At 33.2% G+C, this 18,668-nt stretch overlaps 1 protein-coding gene across 1 annotated transcript; it reads right to left on the reverse strand.

The window, feature by feature from the left end:
- Positions 1-11,610: 11,610 nt before the first annotated feature.
- Positions 11,611-12,462, reverse strand: LOC130719696 (putative FBD-associated F-box protein At5g56700). Its single transcript, XM_057570307.1, has one exon. It carries the CDS (start codon positions 12,460-12,462, stop codon positions 11,611-11,613), a length of 852 nt encoding a protein of 283 aa, XP_057426290.1.
- Positions 12,463-18,668: the final 6,206 nt, after the last annotated feature.

Genomic DNA, 18,668 nt, shown 5'->3' on the forward strand with positions numbered 1-18,668 from the left:
ATTTATTTTGATCTCTAATTTGTTGTGTTTGGTCATTGAAAAGAAGTAAGAATTTTTAATTTCTTTAGTTTGTCTTTCATGGAACTACTATACATCATATCAATGACTATATTAGTTAAATTTTCTCTTTTAGAATGTTAACTCCATATGCCTTATTGCTTGATTAGTTTATATAGTTAAAGGAGCTATATAATAAAATAGGTTAAAGAAATTATAAGGTTATTTAATTTCTTAAACTTATACTCCTCTATTATTGATACTATGCCTTTTTACTTAATTTATTGATTGATAATTATAAGGTTAAAGGTAACATCTACATGTTGTGGTATGATTTTTTCTTCTAAATAATGCTAATTATGTACACTGGAGTTTAGTTTCTCTTTGTTTTGCCATTTAGACTGCATTTTTGTTTATTTTTTGCTGTTGTTTTTTGTTTATTTTTTAATTTGCTTTTCTCTTTCTCTAACAATGTGGTTTAAGGCAGCAGAGCTTCATTTTTTACTTCTTTTATGTCCTTTGTTTATGTAGCTATGTGTCAAGATTTTCACTTTGAGGCCAACCTTTTAACTGCAACAGTGAAGCATTTCACTTTGAGGCTAACCTTTTAGCTGCTGTTTATGTCCTGTAATAACTTTTAGAAGAATAAAATCAAATCATTGAAGCATATATTTTATGCGAATAAAATACACAGATGATTTAAACTGATTGATTATTTCTATTCCCTTTGGACTTGGGAGCAAAGCTCCAACTATATAAGTAGGGTTTAAGAATTTGACTATTGAAGTTGCGGCAAAGCTTTGCCAACCCTACCAAGTTCTTCATTGAACATTGTAGAATCAGTCATTGGTGCCTGTGGGATTAGTACTTTAAAGAGAACAAATCTCATAATTGTGAATAATGTCTCTGACATTGTTAAAGCAGGATGGTACTACAAACAGGTTATCCATAGACTGGATGGAATGGAACAACATTTAGCAATAGTTTTTTGTAGGTATTTGACTATTTTATGCAGCTTTTCATTTTATAGCCCTTTTGGTTTTGGGCAGGATGACCCTTTAGGGTGGTACATAAACTTCAACTAGATATCGTGTAAATTAATGTCAATGGATGCTACAGGGGTGCTGCTCATGTTGGATGGAATGGAACAACATTTAGCAATAGTTTTTTATAGGTTATTTGAGTATTCTATGCAGCTTTTCATTTTATAGCCCTTTTGGTTTTGTGCAGGATGGCCCTTTAGGGTGGTACATATTTTTATATAGGACGAATAACATAAAGTTCAGCTAGATATCGTGTAAATTAATGTCAATGGATGCTACAGGGGTGCTGCTCATGTGTTTCATGTTCACAACAATTACTGCTTTGGAGCTTGCTTAAAATATGATTGGCCTAAAATAATCATTTTATGTTTCCCTTCCTCTTCATTTTTGCTAAGAAAAGTCCCTCTCAAGTCACAATAAAAGTGAGTGAAATTCATCAATTTTAGACTGCCTTTCATTTGCTCTTTTTGTTTCAGGGGATTTGACAGCTTATGGTAATTGATTGGAATAATTGCTCTCTCGGACTATTACTAAAAGAGAAAGGTACCATGCTCTAGCTCTTTCTGTCTGGCATCTTTTACTATATATTAATCACTAATTATCTTACCTGATATATAATGTTAACAGCGCGTCCTCTTTCAATTCTTAATTTGTTTAATAACTTCTTTTGTTCAATCCATGGAGTATGTAGACGTGTTCCCTTGCTATGTTGAATATGTATTTATATAGTGACATGCCAATCTATTGATTTATTTCAAAAACTGTCCATAGAGGTGGATGCTGAGTTAGTTTCTTTATTGCAAGAAATCAGGATTAGAATGTGCTAGCAGCAGGTTACCTATTTAATCAGGATTTAGAGATTCTATATTTTCTGTTTTCTTCAAAATAGCTGAATTTTTTACATATGCCTAAGTTTTGGCTTCTTTACACTATTCGTTGATATTCTGTGGTGATTTTTCAGCAAAAGTATATTCTGATTGGTTTTAAATAATCATTTTATGTTTCCCTTTCTCTTCATTTTAGATCAAATATGTAAGCGGCTCATATGATTCTGGGAATGTCTTCCTCTTATTGAATAAAGAGATTTCAGAGCATGAATATTTGAAAATAGTATAAAGTTCATCGCTGAGACTTTTCTATTGGTAACTTTGGTAACTCTTGCTTTTAAGTTTTGGTAAATTTTCCCACACTTCATATTTTCAAAATTGGATTTGTGAATATTGTTGGATTTGTCACTTATTACAGATTTCAAATTTATTTATAAATCCCGATAAATGCAGTATTTTATATGCTTTGTGTTGTACCCTTTTAAGTTTTTGTGTAAATGATGGGTTGCTTGATCCAAATCTAGTGCCAAAAGATGTCAAACTAGAAATTCTATCGAATTATATTTTTATGTCTTTAAAACCTTTTGTTTGTGCTACATCTTTTTATGCTATATGTTTTTGGTTTTTCTTGCACGGATAAAACTAAGGTTATAAAAATAGTAATTACTAATCTGGTGTGAATATTTGATTCAAGCTTTGATTGAGATTTAAGGCTTTGTTTTATAACAGCTTTTGAGAAATGATTTAATTGAGGTCATGCCCTGTGAAATGTGATATTTTACTTTTTTCAAATATCAAACTCTAGGTTTGCTTTTGGGTGATATTTAAGCTTAACTAACCACCTTATTTCAAACTCTAGGAGGTATGGCTCAATCTTTGCAGCATTGGGGAAAATTGGTCTGACAATAAGTGTTTAGTGGATTTTTCACCCAAGAGGAAGCTTTGCCAGTTTTCAAGATTGACCAAGGGAGCTTCTTTAAACGGTCTTGAAGGTCTCCTCCTTGAGCCACCAAGAGAGGCTCTTAACAATTCAAACAAGAACTTGAAGATCAAGTACCTGCAGGTACTACTGAGCGCGACATGCATATGTTGGCTTAAAAGGGCTCTTACCATAAGAGTAGTTGAGATAAACATGACTCATTTCTTTTAGATATGGCCAAGAACTTAGGATTGAGCAAGCATATATGAATATTACAATTTGAGATTTGTAGGACGAGATGTTTGAAGGTTCTATATTTTATTATATTGTTACCTGAAATCACATTAGAAGGTTTGACTTGCGTTGGGTTTCACTCGAAGTAAAGCATAGAAAAAAGAATGTCAGGTAAGCATACAGAGTAAAATGCTAGATACGAAGAGCATACTCTATGTTGTTGAATTTCGTAGTTCTTGGACATGGTGTTGGAAGGAGTAAACGTCTTCCACGAAGGGATATTTTATATGAAAATGATTGTGTTAAAATTAATAGAAAAAAAATTAATATAATTAATTTTAGTATTTTTAAAAAAATTTAAGAGGGTATATTTATATATGTATATAACTATAATAGTTTGATAGTTAAAATAGTATGAGGAATAAAAAATATGAATACATATGTACTATAGATTTATAACCTAAATTTATTAGTGCTAACATATTCGAGTTATGAGATCTCACGGGAAGGAACATTTTACATGATAAATGAAAAATGTGTACACATAGTTAAAAAAAACATTTTTATATAACTTAAGTGTATTTTTAATAATGTAAACAATAATTATATATTTATGTATTGTTACATATCTAAAACACAAAAGCAATAAGCCTTTATGCAACACAAGTATACATCTTCGCAACCAAAATTCAGCTTTTTATTTATTGTAAAACATGTCAAACAAAGCATCAAAGGTTGTTGGCATCACTTCCTTGTGGATAAACTGGGGATCATGGCTTACATGAGCACAGAGCACACCAAAGTGGATTGGACACCACATTTGTCACTCAAAACCTTAAGGCAAACAAAATTTAGTTATACCTCATATATGCAAAACTTAAATATTTTGGCCTAATAACTTTTGTATTAGGCCTAATATTTTGGCAAACAAAATTTAGTTATACCTCATATATGCAAAACTTAAATATTTTGGCCTAATAACTTTTGTATTTTTCAAAATCTTTATATTAGTCTATTCAGTGTATGCTTACAAAATACTAGAATTGAGTGTCTAAATTTGTGTTTTTTAAATATCTGCATCTTTATTATGTTTGTTCTTACATTATTAGCATTTTAAATATTTTATAATTTAAAATATTAATCGATGTATTAAATACAATAGACAAATTTCCCGTGCAACGCGCGGGTAAAAAACACTAGTATTAAGGCAAATTAGTAAGATATAAATTATCCTAAAAACAAAATTTAGAGACTGATATGTTTCATTTTTTTCTGCTTAAATATTTTTTTTACATCGAAAAGATAAATTGCACCATCTAGGGTTTGATTCCTGAACCTCCCTCACCCCAACTCATATGTTCCCTCTAGCTCTAACCACTTGAGCTATCATTCGGGGTATAAAACTTAATTTTAAGTCTTAATTATCAATATTCAATATAAAATAAAAGGATAAAAATTAGATATCATTTTTTACGATTGTTCACACTGCAGCCACTCACTTTCTTAATATTTGATTAATTTTTTAATTTGCTAACTTCCATCAACTTTCTACGTATTTCTTGATACATCGGAAAGATATACTACACTCTCTAAAAATTGATTTTTAGACATTTACCTTCTCAACCCGTATGTTTCCAAACTCTGACCACTTGAGATATCTTTCTATTCTACATATACGATGCTATAATTGGAGATCAGTACATACATAAAATTGTATATAAGTTTTGTCTTAAAATAAATTACACAAGTAAGACATTTTATATATTTACTTTATTTTCTCATTTTTTCATATTCAAGTTAATACATTGGGTATATTCTGTTATTGGCACTACAATCATATATACTGACACATTCAGATAGATCTCTTCCAATGCATACTCCGACACCCAAGGATACGAAACACAGAGTTTGACAATCCTTAACGATGCAATGATTTGGATTTAGCATTTTCACACATATTGTTGATTCTTGACTTGTCCTTGTTTATCGTTTTTTAGTTCATGTTTGAATTAAAACAAAAGAAAATATGGTGATCAATTTCAATTATATATGTTAGTTTAATTTAGTTTGCCTTTTGTTATTACCTCACGTTTTCTTTTATTTCATTTAGATTTATGTCACATATCAATTTCTTCATTTTTAATTATTCACGAATAACCAAATTAATTCTAAATATTTATTTTTATGTTTTACTATCGTTTAAATCTTCATTCATTTTCTTTAAAAGTCGTAAAATGCATTAAAATATGACACCATGGCGTAAAATGCACAAAATACATTTTTTTTAAAAGCCGTAAAATGCATTAAAATATGACACCATGGCGTAAAATACATTTTTTTTATAAGCCGTAAAATGCATTAAAAGAGAGTATAAGGGGTATTCCAACTCTTAATACAATAAAGAGATTAATAGAAGAAACAGAAGAACAGAAGCAGCTTCTCAATAGCAAAGGGGCAGGCACGGATCCACGTATAACACCATGGCGTCAAATGCCCCCACCAACTATTTTCAAAATACTATTAGAGAAGTATAAGGGTACTATATTAGACTCATATTTTACCTCCACCGTAGTACAAGTATAGTATTATGCCCCCACCTAATACAAAATTAATATTAGGGTTAATCGTCTACTTGGCCCCTGTCTTTGTCTTGCCGTCTGAAATTAGTCTCTCCCCGGAAAATTTACAAATTTGGGTCCTCTCGTTTGCAATAAGTCTCGAGCAGGTCCTCGTCGGAGCCCGAAGCTCCGGCGAGTGATGAATAAGCATGCTGACTGGATAAATGAGGCTGACGTGTCAAGGAAAAGAAAAATAAAAAATAAAATAAAAATACAAATCAGTTTTGATTAAATTAACAAAACTAATCCTAACTTTCAAATAAATAAAAAACTGATTCTAATGTAATTAATAAAAACAATTAACAAACTAACTCAGTTTAAAAAAAAAAAACAAACTAATCCTAAACCCTAAAATAAGGGAAACAAATTTTCCCAATCTTCTCCATCCTAACAAGCCGCCCACCACTTCTTCAGCCCACCACCGCCGCTGCTTCTCCTTTCTTCTCCACCCCACCACTTCTTCACCCCACCATCGCCACTTGTTCACCTTTCCCCCTTGATGCTAGTGTGGTTGGTGGTATGAAAGTGAAGAAAATGGTGAACTTGAAAAAGATGAGAAGAAAAACACCCAGAAACACATAAGAAAAGAACGTGAAAAACCAAGATCTGTGAAAAGCAAGAACGTGAAAAGCAAAAAACCCAAATCAGAGGACGTGAAAAGCAACAAACTCAAATCGACCAGAAAACCAAGAACGTGAAAAGCAACAAACCCAAATCGACCAGAAAACGAAGATCAAGGCCACCGCGGAGAAGACGCTGGATCAGAGGACGAGCTTCGCCGGCGAGGCGTGCCACCGGGCGCTTCTGGGTTCGTTAGGTTTCGATGCAGATTCACGCTTCTGGGTTCGTTCTTTCACCTTCAACCCAATTCATGTGTCAGAGTTTGGGATTAGGGTTTCTCTCTCTGAAATTACTGCAAAACAGTGGAGTTCTTCTCCCAGTTTGGTTCTGATTCTCCCTAAAGTTGTATCCCTTTCTCTTTATTGCTCTGGTTCACGTGTTTCTTCCTCTCCTGCAATTGAGCAGCTTCGCCGTTAGTGTGGTGAGACTTGGATTGAGAAACATGTTTGGTTTTGGTTGCTGGGTATGGGTGGTGTTGCTGGGTTTGGTCTTGCTTGCTGGGTGAAGGAGCTGGAACAGGAAGAAGAAGTTGAAGTCGAAGAGGTGATGAGGAAGAAGAAGCTGGAACAGTTCTGATTTAGGGATTTGAAGGTTTATTTTGATTTGGGGTATTAATTTGTTGGGTTAATTTGTTTTAATTTGAGCTTTGAAAAATGGGATGAAGATGATGGGATGGAGAAGATGAAGATCTTTGTGAGTTGATGAAGATGATTATAAAGGAGATGAAAATGTTTTGATTTTCTGGGTTTAACTTTACTATGATTGTTTTTTGGGAGAATTAATTTTTTAATTGTTTTTAATTTTGTTAAGTAAATTAAATTTTATGATGTGTAATTTATTTTTATTTTTTAAATCCACGTAAGCATTTTTAAACTAGTCAGCAAGCCAAATCACCTCTCGCCGGAGCTCCGGACTCCGGCGAGGACTTGCTTCATACAAATTGCAAACGAGAGGACCCAGATTTGCAAATTTTCCGGGGAGGGACTAATTTCAGACGACGAGACAAAGACAGGGGCCTAGTAGACGATTAACCCTTAATATTATATTATGCCCCACATTTCACTTGTATCTTGTTCCTTTGTGCAACTCATTGATTATATAATTTTTAACTATAGAATATATGAGTAGTGTGTGACACAGGTATGTAGAAATAAAAAAGAAAATTAATAGTTATAAAAATCTGGCTACTAGTACAAATGTACAATTCATGCCATGAGTAATGGATAATGGATAATTTTATTATGAATAATGTTTAATTTACAAATCTGTTATACCTCCCTCCACCTTAAAGAAATAGGAATAGATAAAAGAGAAATGAGTGATATGATCTGTGATGTGATAGAAAATGTAAAAAGAGATAGAAAGAAAAATGTGTAGAAATGAGATAGAAAAAAGTATGGGGTGTGAATGATTCATTACTTTTTTATTATTAAGGAATGCTAGTAACCCTTACATTAGCGCATCTTTTTTCAATACTCTTTTATTTATTTGTTGAGACTAATATAGGTTTAACAAAATTGGAAGTATGACCCATAATTTTAATAGATCCATATAAATTGTAGTTAATAAATAACAAAGTTTTAAGAATTGAGTGTTGATATATTTCGAAAATTTTAAAATATGAACATTTACGCTGTATGTATATCATAATTTTCAATAGTAATATCACTTTTAATGCTATATATTTATATGTATATATATGTTGCACCCACAACTTAAAATTCCTGGATCCATTATTCTTGACTTGTCCTTGTTTATTGTTTTTTAGTTCATGTTTGAATTAAAACGAAACAAAATATGGTGATTAATTTCAATTATATATGTTAGTTTAATTTAGTTTGCCTTTTATTTTTGTTGTTACCTCACGTTTTCTTTTATTTCATTTAGATTCATGTCACATATCAATTTCTTCATTTTTAATTATTCACGAATAACCAAATTAATTCTAAATATTTATTTTTATGTTTTACTATTGTTTAAATCTTCATTCATTTTCTTTAAAAGCCGTAAAATGCATTAAAATACGAAGGTATGAAAAACACTAGAAAAGGGGGGGGGGGGTTGAATAGAGTTTTTAGCTTTTTGAAATTTCCCTCCAAGATTAAGGATAATCTTTTCGGACTAAAGATCACATAGTGCAAGAGATAAGGGAAAGAGAAAAGCACATAATGATTTTATCCTGGTTCACTTGATAAATCACTCAAGCTAATCCAGTCCACCCATTAAGGTGATTTCTTCCTTCTTAGAATGAAGACAATTCACTATTCGATGATTGTTATAACTGCACTAGCAACCTTGCTCAGTGACTAACAATACAATGAACTAGCAGCACTAAGACAACCTTGCCTTTGTCTTCTCAAGAATACTGACCTCACCGGTCTCTCAAGGAACTACAAACAAAGTTTGTGAAAGAGTTGGGTTTACAAAGAGATGCTTCTAAACAAGCAGACGTAAACACAATAAGAACAATGAAGAAATATTGCTAAGGTATTTGCTTGAAGTTTTTCGCTTGTATTGCTCAATAGTTTCTTAGCTGATTTCTTCTATCTTCAGCCTTTAAATACTCCAAGGTTTAGAGTGTGTATCCGTTGGATGAATCTGTCAGTTGGAGGGCAGTTCTGAAATTTCCAAAGCCTGCTATGGCTGAGCATCGTAGGTAAGGCGGTCAGAAAGGTACATCTGCTTTTGTACGAATGACAATGGCGTGCCTTAGCCTAGTTGACTCTTGATCTTGGGAGACGCTTCGTATTGAAACTTGTGAAGCTTACGCGATCAGAGTCAGAGCGAAGCTTGGATCTTCAGATCATTAGAACTTCTACTTCTGGGCCGTTCAACAAAACATCTGGTCTTCAAAATGTGAAGTGCTTATGATCTTGAGAGCCAGCTTGTTCTTGGACGTCAGAGCTTCAAACCTTCAGCTTCTGGACCGTTCATCAGAACATCTGGTCTTCAGAGTTCCAGCGCTTGATTCTTCAGAGTCCACATCAGAGCTTGAATCTTCAGATCTTCTGAAGTGTTTGCTACCGTTCAGATGAACGTAGTTAATGCAGAAGCGTAACTTAAATTACTCTTGAGTCTTTAACTTCTGATAAAAGTTGAGTCTTAAAATCAGAGTCAGAGCCTGCTTGTAACAACTTAAGAAACAAACGTTAGAGAACCATAATTGTTCATATAATAAATAAACTTGTTATCATCAAAACATAGAATTGTACCACCTGACCAAATCTTGGTCTTACAAAATATAGTATAAAGGGCACTCCAACTCTTAATACAATAAAGAGATAAATAGAAGAAAAGTAAAGAAACAGAAGAACAGAAGCAGCTTCTCAACAGCCAAAGGGTATAGGAATAAAAAACCCAATACCCAACCCATCATAAGCAAGGCTAAACGAACCAGAGGCAACATGAATATCCCAACTGTCACCCTCCCAATAAGATCAGACACCTCATATTGCACATGGTTCAATGAATTGACAAGGAAGCCATGCCACGGCTACATTTACTATTCTGCATTTCTCAATGATTTTAAATTCACAATATGTTGAAAATAAAATATAACACAAAAACATATTTACCAATAATTTAGGTGTAGTGCGTAAGAGTACTATCAAATAAAAATATATATATATTCATGGTCATATGTACATGCAGGTCATAGATTGATTGCGGTTCTTGTATCGCAGTGCAAGTGGTTGTGGCCAAACTCAACGACCACGGTTTTTTTAAATTTAAGCCACGACCAGGGCAGAACTTTAAGCCCATAGTTTAATTTACGCCACACATGCAAACAAAACTTTCACATATAAGTCTCCTCAACGAATTTTTAAGAAGCTTAAAACCACAATTTATTTGATACCACAACTTGGTATCTGTTGGCATAGAAATTTTATCCAGAATCTTTAAACAACTTAAACCACAAGTCTGACAATAAGGCGCGTTAATTATATACTAAACAATATTTTCAAAGGTCGTTTTAGAGAAAACTGCAATTTTACTTCCATAGTTCACACTTTAACCCCTAATTATTTCACTATTCTAATCTATTGAAGTAATGTAACAGATATACATAACAATTAAAATAATTACAATCAATGCTTTTTATACAAGCCGATTCATTCAAAAGAGGCCCAAGGTTGGTTCAACCTATAAACAAGAGTTAGTGCTATTACAAAAATGTTTGTTTGATACAATGTGTAAAAAGACAAAAGAAAATGAGGAAGTAAGTCCGACCTAAGGCCTTACAAAGGAGTTACCCATTGCATCGGCAAGCAACATGGGCTCATTTCCTCAAGTGTGGACGAAACCAATACCAAATGCTCTCCTTAGCGAGCACCATGTTTGGCTAATAAATCACATGAAAGTAAGACTAAACCTTAATTACACTAATATTGTATTCATAACATAATGAGAAAAATAATTACTACCAAAATGGCACTAGTTCAATATGACAGCTTCTAATCAATACATGCTAATGTTTTGTTCCTTCAAGTTATAATAATACATGCCAATGTTGAAATCAACAATAAACAACATCCATAATAAATGCCATCAAATAAAATTAATGAAACTAAAATGAAAGGTGAATTACACATCACAAATACTGCTAGTATGCAACAAACTGTGATTCACCTCCTTTTAAAATTCAGATGTCAACTTAAGTTCAAAACAATCTTACAAAATAGAAAACTACTATAACTTTCAAATAAATCAATATTCTTCTTCTCCATGTTCTCCTCCTCCTTCTCCCTTTTCTTCTTCCAAAAATCCTCATGCTCCCTATTATTCTGTAAATATGAAACACAATACACACAAATTAGTAAAATAGGCAACTCAAATAATCATCATTTTAGATTAGTTAGAATATAGCAACCAAACAATGGAGAAAAATAACATCTAGAGATGAATGGCAATGGAATATTAGTGGGGCATATGTTTATCGTAATAATGCTTAGATCTTGAATAAAACTACACATATGGAAAAGATTTCCCAACTGGCCAACTAAACACATTCCCATAATCAATTATTGCACTTCTAGATTTATGATTTTAGCCTAATAATCACCTTATGAATTTATCAAAGCAACTTACTAAAATAAAAAGTCCACTTCTCCATAAAGACAAGTAAGTGTGTTAAAAAAATTTAGCCAAAATTTTCAAAGATATTCCAATATTGACACTCTACATTAGAAAAATATTTAAAAACAAGTAGAAGATGTTTACTGCCTAGCTCACATTAACAAGATTAAATATCAGATATTTAGAGAAAGTAAGCACTCGATGAGAGAAATAAAACACTTATAAAAAATATATTACATGTTACCTGGAGAAATCTTGAGGTGGGTGTACTGGTTTTACATTAGTGAGGAAGAATGAAGCTCAACGGTCATCCCTCCTTGTCCATGTAATGTCCTAAACGGAGAACTGTTCATAGTGAAGGAGCTTAATTTAGGCGTGCATATCACATACTTGTATCTAGGAATTGGCACTGCGGTAATGTAAGTTGGGGGAGTATCATCAATGATGGTTAAATCAGTAAGGGTTGCATTTGTTATATCAAGGACTCCCAACTCCTGTGGGGAAAGAGAGCTAGGATAAACCAAGACACAATCTTCAATTGATAGAATTTTTAACTTGTTACAAGTCGAAAAGGGTTTAGCATGACCATTTTCATCAGTAGAAATTCCAACCTTCTCGAGATGCAAGTTTACTAGTTCTGGAAGATCAAGATGTAGAGGGACTCTTGTTTTTTTCTTGATATCATACGGTGAAACCGAAATATGAAGTGAAGTTAAAGACTGAAAAGAAAAGATAGAATTTGGCAAACCGAAATTATACGGGACATTGATCTTCAAATGTTGGAGATCATGAAGTAGAGCATATTGGAAGAGATCATTCAAAATTTGAGGCTGTACGTAACCGTAGCGGTCAAAGTCAAGAGTGCGCAATGGTTGGATGCCACCACGGCATCTCACGAGCCCAGAGACAAATTCATAGAAAAACAAGGGATTACTGAAGTTAGAGACATGCAAAATAAGATCAGGCAGAGACTTCCATAAGTTCTGCCACCGTTTTGACAAGATGCAAGTCTTGACAACATCTTTTATCATCATGAATGACATTATATGAAGTAGAATTTCATCGGACAAGTCACTCAGCCTGTCTCTCTTCCCCTCCAGCCTCCTGCTCCTCCTAATTGGTGCCATTTTCACTCAATTCTCTACAAGTAAGAGAAATGGTAAACTTTTAGATAACATATACAAATCACAAACTCACTAGATTTCAGTTATTGAAGATACAAAACATAACAAGGATAGAAGGGGGTCATAAAATTTTCAATGCAAATTCAGCTTCTTTGTAAATTTGGGTGAAAAGATCTAAGTGGGTATTTACATGTCCAATTGTTAATGAAACAACTACGAAGGAGGATTAATAAGTTTCTTCATTGAAATGTCAAAATGAAGGAAAAGAAACTAGAAGAAGGAGAGAAAATACCTTGTTTCAACTAAGATCACCAATTCAAGACTCCAGATGGAGGCATCGAACTAGACCATTTAAAGTAGTAGATGGAGCTGGATCACAGGATGTTGCTTTCAAAGTTGCGGATTTCTTGGATCGCTTCTTTGACATGAAGTGATCATGATGTCAGCTGAAGCCTTGCATGATGAGATAATTCAATTAACCTTGATTTTGAGTGTTAAAAGCAGCTTCGAATGCTTGCGTTTTTTCTGGAGATGTTTGTGAACGTTATATTTTTCAAATGGCATGGAATACATGCGTTTTTTCTGGAGATATTTTTTAATGTTTTATTTTTCAAATGACATGGAAGATAATACTTTGATCCTCGCATGTGACATGACAATGTCAAGTGAAACATTATGTCTATCACTCTCTTTATAAAGGGTCTCACATATTTAATACATATGAAGAGAGATAACTTCACATGATAACACATTGGAGACTTTTCACAGGAGATGATCTTAATGACAATTCTCATACAAAATGACAATTTTCATTGAACATTTAATTAATGATAATTATGATTAATTATTAATCCATTTTATATTAATGATTGTATTAAATATTAGTTATAAACCTCTGATACAGATGACTAATTATCTAAATTAATTATCAATTAGGAATATTTGCATTAATAAAAATACTAACTAATTATTAATGACTCTATATAATAATTAATGTATTAAATATTGCATTTAGTAGTCATTAATGACATTAGAATAATTAGCAAAAGTCAATTGTGACTTTTTTCTAAAATAACTACTGTATTAATTTGACATTTAATCGTTTTAAATGACATTAAAATAATTAATAAAAGTTAATGGTGACTTTTCTACCATTAAAATGTATGTTGACAAAGACATTTTTTTTAATCCTAGGAACAAGTTCTTGCAAGTAAGCAAAAGGCTAGTACAAGAGAATTAAAAAGAAACAGCAAAAGCACAAAGCTACGCTACAAAGAAAAAGGGCAAAGAAATATAACAAAATAAAAAAATTAAATGCAATATCTTACGTTCAAAATGATATTAATATACTATAAAAAAAATTAATATTAAATAGTGTTAAAGGATTGATTTGGAAATTAACTCAAAAAAATTTATTTTATGTTTTCGTATATACATCTGGAAGGTTAAAATTGTTTTGGTATATTGATTCGAAGTATAACAAATTAGAAAAAAAAAATATGAATCTAACTAGGATTAGAAAAAAAACTTAAATAGGTGATATACGTATTTAGAAAAGAAAAAACCCCCGAGAGAGAATATATGAAAAGCTCTAATGTATGTCGACAAATTACTCTTATTATATTCGTGCATGGCGCGAGATCAATACTAGTAATATGAATCATTTCTATACGGTATTATTGATAAATCACTGCAACCATAGTTTTAAAACTTAGCTCGGACCGGGCGGTTGAATCAGGACTCGGTCAACTGATCGGTTCGAGCCTCACATCTGATCGGTTCTTCATACCACTCGGTGGGAACCGGTTTGAACCGTCCGGTTGGATGATTAACTCGATGACTCGGCCAACTTTTTTTGTCTAAAATGACGTCGTTTTGATTTCTTAAGTGAATAAAAAAATCAGAAACACATCGTGAACGACAGAAATGAGAAATCAATAACAGGGAAGAAGAAATCACAATTTAGTTCCCAAATTTAGAAAGGGTTTGGAACCCTAGTCACTTCCTTCCGACACCGGATTGAAACGATTGTCGCCGATCACCGCTGTTTTCACTGAACATAGTCACCGAAACGTTGATAAAGGTTTTTTCCTTGATTTTACTAATTTTGGCTTAAATCTTTATGATTCAATCATAGCAAAACAGATACGGTTTATCGTCCTCAGGAATTGTGTTAATATCGGTTCAACAAGCTAAATATTGATTCAAGCAGATGAAAAGATATTTCAAGAATTTATTTTTGTGATTTTCGATATAAGGAAAGCGGTAAAATAAGCTTTACAAAGGGAACGAAGAAGAAAAGGTATTTAGAATGCATTCACCTGATCATCTAATTGCTTTCAACTCAAACACTTTTGTAATAGTTCATTTCATTCATGTTACCAAGAGCTATCCACCTAACTATCTCTAGCCTACGTGAATCTATCAGTTGGAAGTCTTAGACGTAATCCCTTACCATCTAGAAAACCCAAAATGAACAATATAGCTCAAGTTCTCTCTCAAAGACATTCTTAATGATCAATCTATCCTAAGACAAGGTATCCTAGGCTTGAGAATCCCCGTTGCCACCTCGGAAACTTCCGTTAGAACTCAAAACACCACATATCACGTGGAAGTCCACTATTGTTCCTACCTAAGATAATCTCACCCTAAGACAACTAGGTCATCGAGTGGTTTCTCTCTTGAACCGGACCCACAATTATCTCCCAATATCATGCTAGTCCATATAAATCAAACACAAATCATTGATACTTGAAGGGAAAAAGGAAAAACTTTAGCGCACGGTGTGATCTAAGACATAGGCATTCTAACTTCATTGAACTAAGCATACACCAATTCATTTCAATCTCCCGATCTATTTATAAATTAGTGAAACTCTTTTCATTATCAATTGATTGGTTAGAACCATGAAGTGCAAAGAGAAACACCATTCATGAAAATTTACACAATGACTAAGTTTAAAAAAACCAATGAATCAAACTATACAATCTAAAAACACAAATAGAAAACAACAACTACAAGGGAAAGGGAAGAAAGAACTAAAACCCAAGAGGACTCGTAAGCACAACCGTGGAAGCTCTCCCAAGCTTTCCATGGGAGGTTGTCACCGTCCTCCCATTGCTACCACCAACATCTTGAAGTTCCAATCCATCCAATCCTAGCCCAGGGATCCTTCTAGAGTCGTGCCCGGCCAGCTCTCTTGCTCTGAGTTTTGAGAGAAAATGGTAAAAGATCCTCACAAAATCTGATTTATGGCCATTTATAAGTGTTTGAGGTGGCCGACGGTGCCCAACACCCTTTACAGGATGCTTGGCGCCCAACGTGCTTCAAAATTAGGTTTTCTGGCCACCATAGGCACTAATCGCCCTTTTCGCGGCACTCAGCACTCAGCTTCTCTAAAAATGCAATTTTTCACTTTAAACTTTAACTCTTCATTAATTTCTTCCATGCATCAAAAGTCCATGTTAAGCACATGAAATATATATAGTTACACTATTTCTAAGCTAAAATTAAGTATTTACTAATTTATCTACTTTAGAGGATAAAATGATTAATAATGCAAGCATACATGTTAAATAGGTACCTAAAATGATATCCATATATACATAAAAATTGCACTTATCAAATCCTAGTCAACCCGCAACCTACAACACACGAGTATTATATATAGTATTTCATGAAGATTGACTTGAACAAGTGTTAAGTGTTATATTTAATATATTAGTATATAGATATTGTAAATAAATGTAATAAAATTGAAAAAATATTCATATTTTTATATTCCGAAATAGGTCTCTAATTTTCAATTAAGTTTTTTTTTTCAAAAACTTAATAATATTGATTGAATGAAATGAACTTACAAAGAACAATCCTCTCACAAAAAAAGACTCAAAACCTCCCCTTTGATGAACACTACAAGTGAATGAGCCTCATTAAAACCTTACTAGAAAAAATTCAATGGAAAAAATCTGAGTGAAGGAAAAAGAGTACCACATTCACAAGCAAGCCAACCAAACATAACCTTTAAAATCTTTCACCCAACAAAAGACAACCATTACACCCATGATACCATCCTTCTAACAACAAACTAACAAGTCTCAAAATCACAAAATAACCACATAACAATCCCAAATTTAAATACATATTAGCACCAAAACAATACAAAGCCCGAAACCGACCTATATACAATTTTTTATGGACAGAGCACTCAGCCCCCTAATTTTTTACTTTTTAATCAGTTATTTTAGGACTGGGTTTCGTTGTTCTGGTGCAGGGGTGCTCAGCCCCTTCCATTGGGCGCTCAACCCCTTTTTTATAGTGTTTTAGACATGGAGGGCTCAACCTCTTTTGTTTGGTGCTTAGCCTATTCTTTTGACAGTATTGTTGACATGGAGGGATGAGCGGGAAATTGATGGGCTTGGCGGAAATTTGGCAGAATTTCAAGAAAATTTACATTCTTTCCAAATCTTCACCCTTTAACTCAATTTGAAACTAAAACATATATTAAAATCTTTCTAACTTCAATTTTGACAAATTTACAAGTTCTGCATATGAAAAAAGTTAATCTACAAATTTTTTCAAATAAATTCACAAGATAAGTGCCTAAAACACAATAGAAAATATGGTAAAAATGCCTCTTATCATCTACTCAAGTTCTTCAATGAAGAGGAAAATAGACAACTACAGCTCCATTTGCATTCTAGTATTTGACATAAGATTTGACTCTTGGATATATACTAATGGCTTTGATAAAAGATCAACTAAAGAGTAGAGATTTTTTAGTATTTGACTCTGAGGTTTTTCTTTGTTGATACTTGAATTATTTTGAAAGTAGTTCGATTCTTTGCAGGATCGTTCAATTCACTTTATTTTCTTACTTATCTTCTTCTCATCTTCCTCTTTTTATACTTTCTCTTGGAGTGAAGGTAGCTTGAAGGTTGAGGAAACTCTTCTTCTACAAATCTTTTTCATCATCTATTTAGATGAGCATTAAATGCATTTTTCCGTTAGGTAGGATAGGTCCTCAGCAAGTGGAATGTAGACTTGATATGCATAGTGTTTGTTGTAGTTTTAGCTACCTTTAGGAAGGATAGGTCCTCAGCAAGAGGAATGTAGTTGAAGCTCACAGAAAGCTCATGCTCTTGAATCTTTCCAAATGCAGCTGCTACTGACTTTTTCATAGGCTCTTCTTTTAGGAAATATTTGTTTTCTTTTTGTACTAAAGGAAATAGTTGTTAATTGGGGGTTCCACATATCACCTATCTCCCTCTCCCATCTCGGACCGCCAGCACACTCCTTTGGGACCCTTAGACAATCCCAATCTTCATGGATTGATAGCAGTGTTTTAAAACTCGGCTCGGTGATCGACTTGGTCGAGGCCCTGAGTCAATGAGTCACTGGTCGGACCAGTGAGTCACTGAGCGGACTGCTTGACTCGGTGAATATCAAAATTTATAAATTTATATATTATAAATGATAAAGAATATAAGTGATATTACATAAAATTATGAAAATAAATATTTTTACTAATATATATGTGTTAAACTAAGCAATAGATATAAAATTATCAAGTACATGAGTAAGAAATGTTTTGCATATAAAAAAAATGAGTAAGAAATATTTTTATAATATCGGAATATATACATTACGCTACATATCTAAGTTGTTGACATTTTTATATTTCTTATTCTAATATATTAAATTTCTGGCACATTGCATGTCAAACTAACTGTTGCCTTAGTGGTAAAGGCTTGGCTTTGTGAGGTTGAGGGACAGTGTTCGATTCTCACATAGCAACTAACACTTTTAATTTTTCCAATTATTAATGATGTGGTTTTTTCTGTGGCTCGCCGGTTCGACCGAAAACCGGCCGAGTCACCGGTTTTTTCCATAAACTCGCCGAGTTGACCCGGTCCTGACCGAGTTGACTGCAAAACCGATCGAATATGTGGCTCGGACCGGTCAAGTGACCGAGTTCCGGTTGAACCGGTCGGATCGGCCGGTCCGAGCCGAGTTTTAAAACAGTGATTGATAGCATTCCATGAGCTTCGTCTGCTAGGACCAAAAGGCAATTGAATAAGACCAAGTAGATAGAATTTATTTGTTATTTTATTATTTCCTTTTTGTTATTTTTCTAACTCTAGACTTTCTTTAGTTCGAGGAAGAAAAAAAACAAGAACTTTGTATTCCCTATGAGAGTGCTGGAACAC

The sequence above is a fragment of the Lotus japonicus genome, chromosome 5 (genome assembly GCF_012489685.1).
Source record: "Lotus japonicus ecotype B-129 chromosome 5, LjGifu_v1.2".
Taxonomy (NCBI): Eukaryota; Viridiplantae; Streptophyta; class Magnoliopsida; order Fabales; family Fabaceae; genus Lotus; species Lotus japonicus.

What these genes read in the sequence shown, in the direction of transcription:
- LOC130719696 (XM_057570307.1), bottom strand. Translation starts at nt 12,462, where the DNA reads ATGGCACCAATTAGGAGGAGCAGGAGGCTGGAGGGGAAGAGAGACAGG.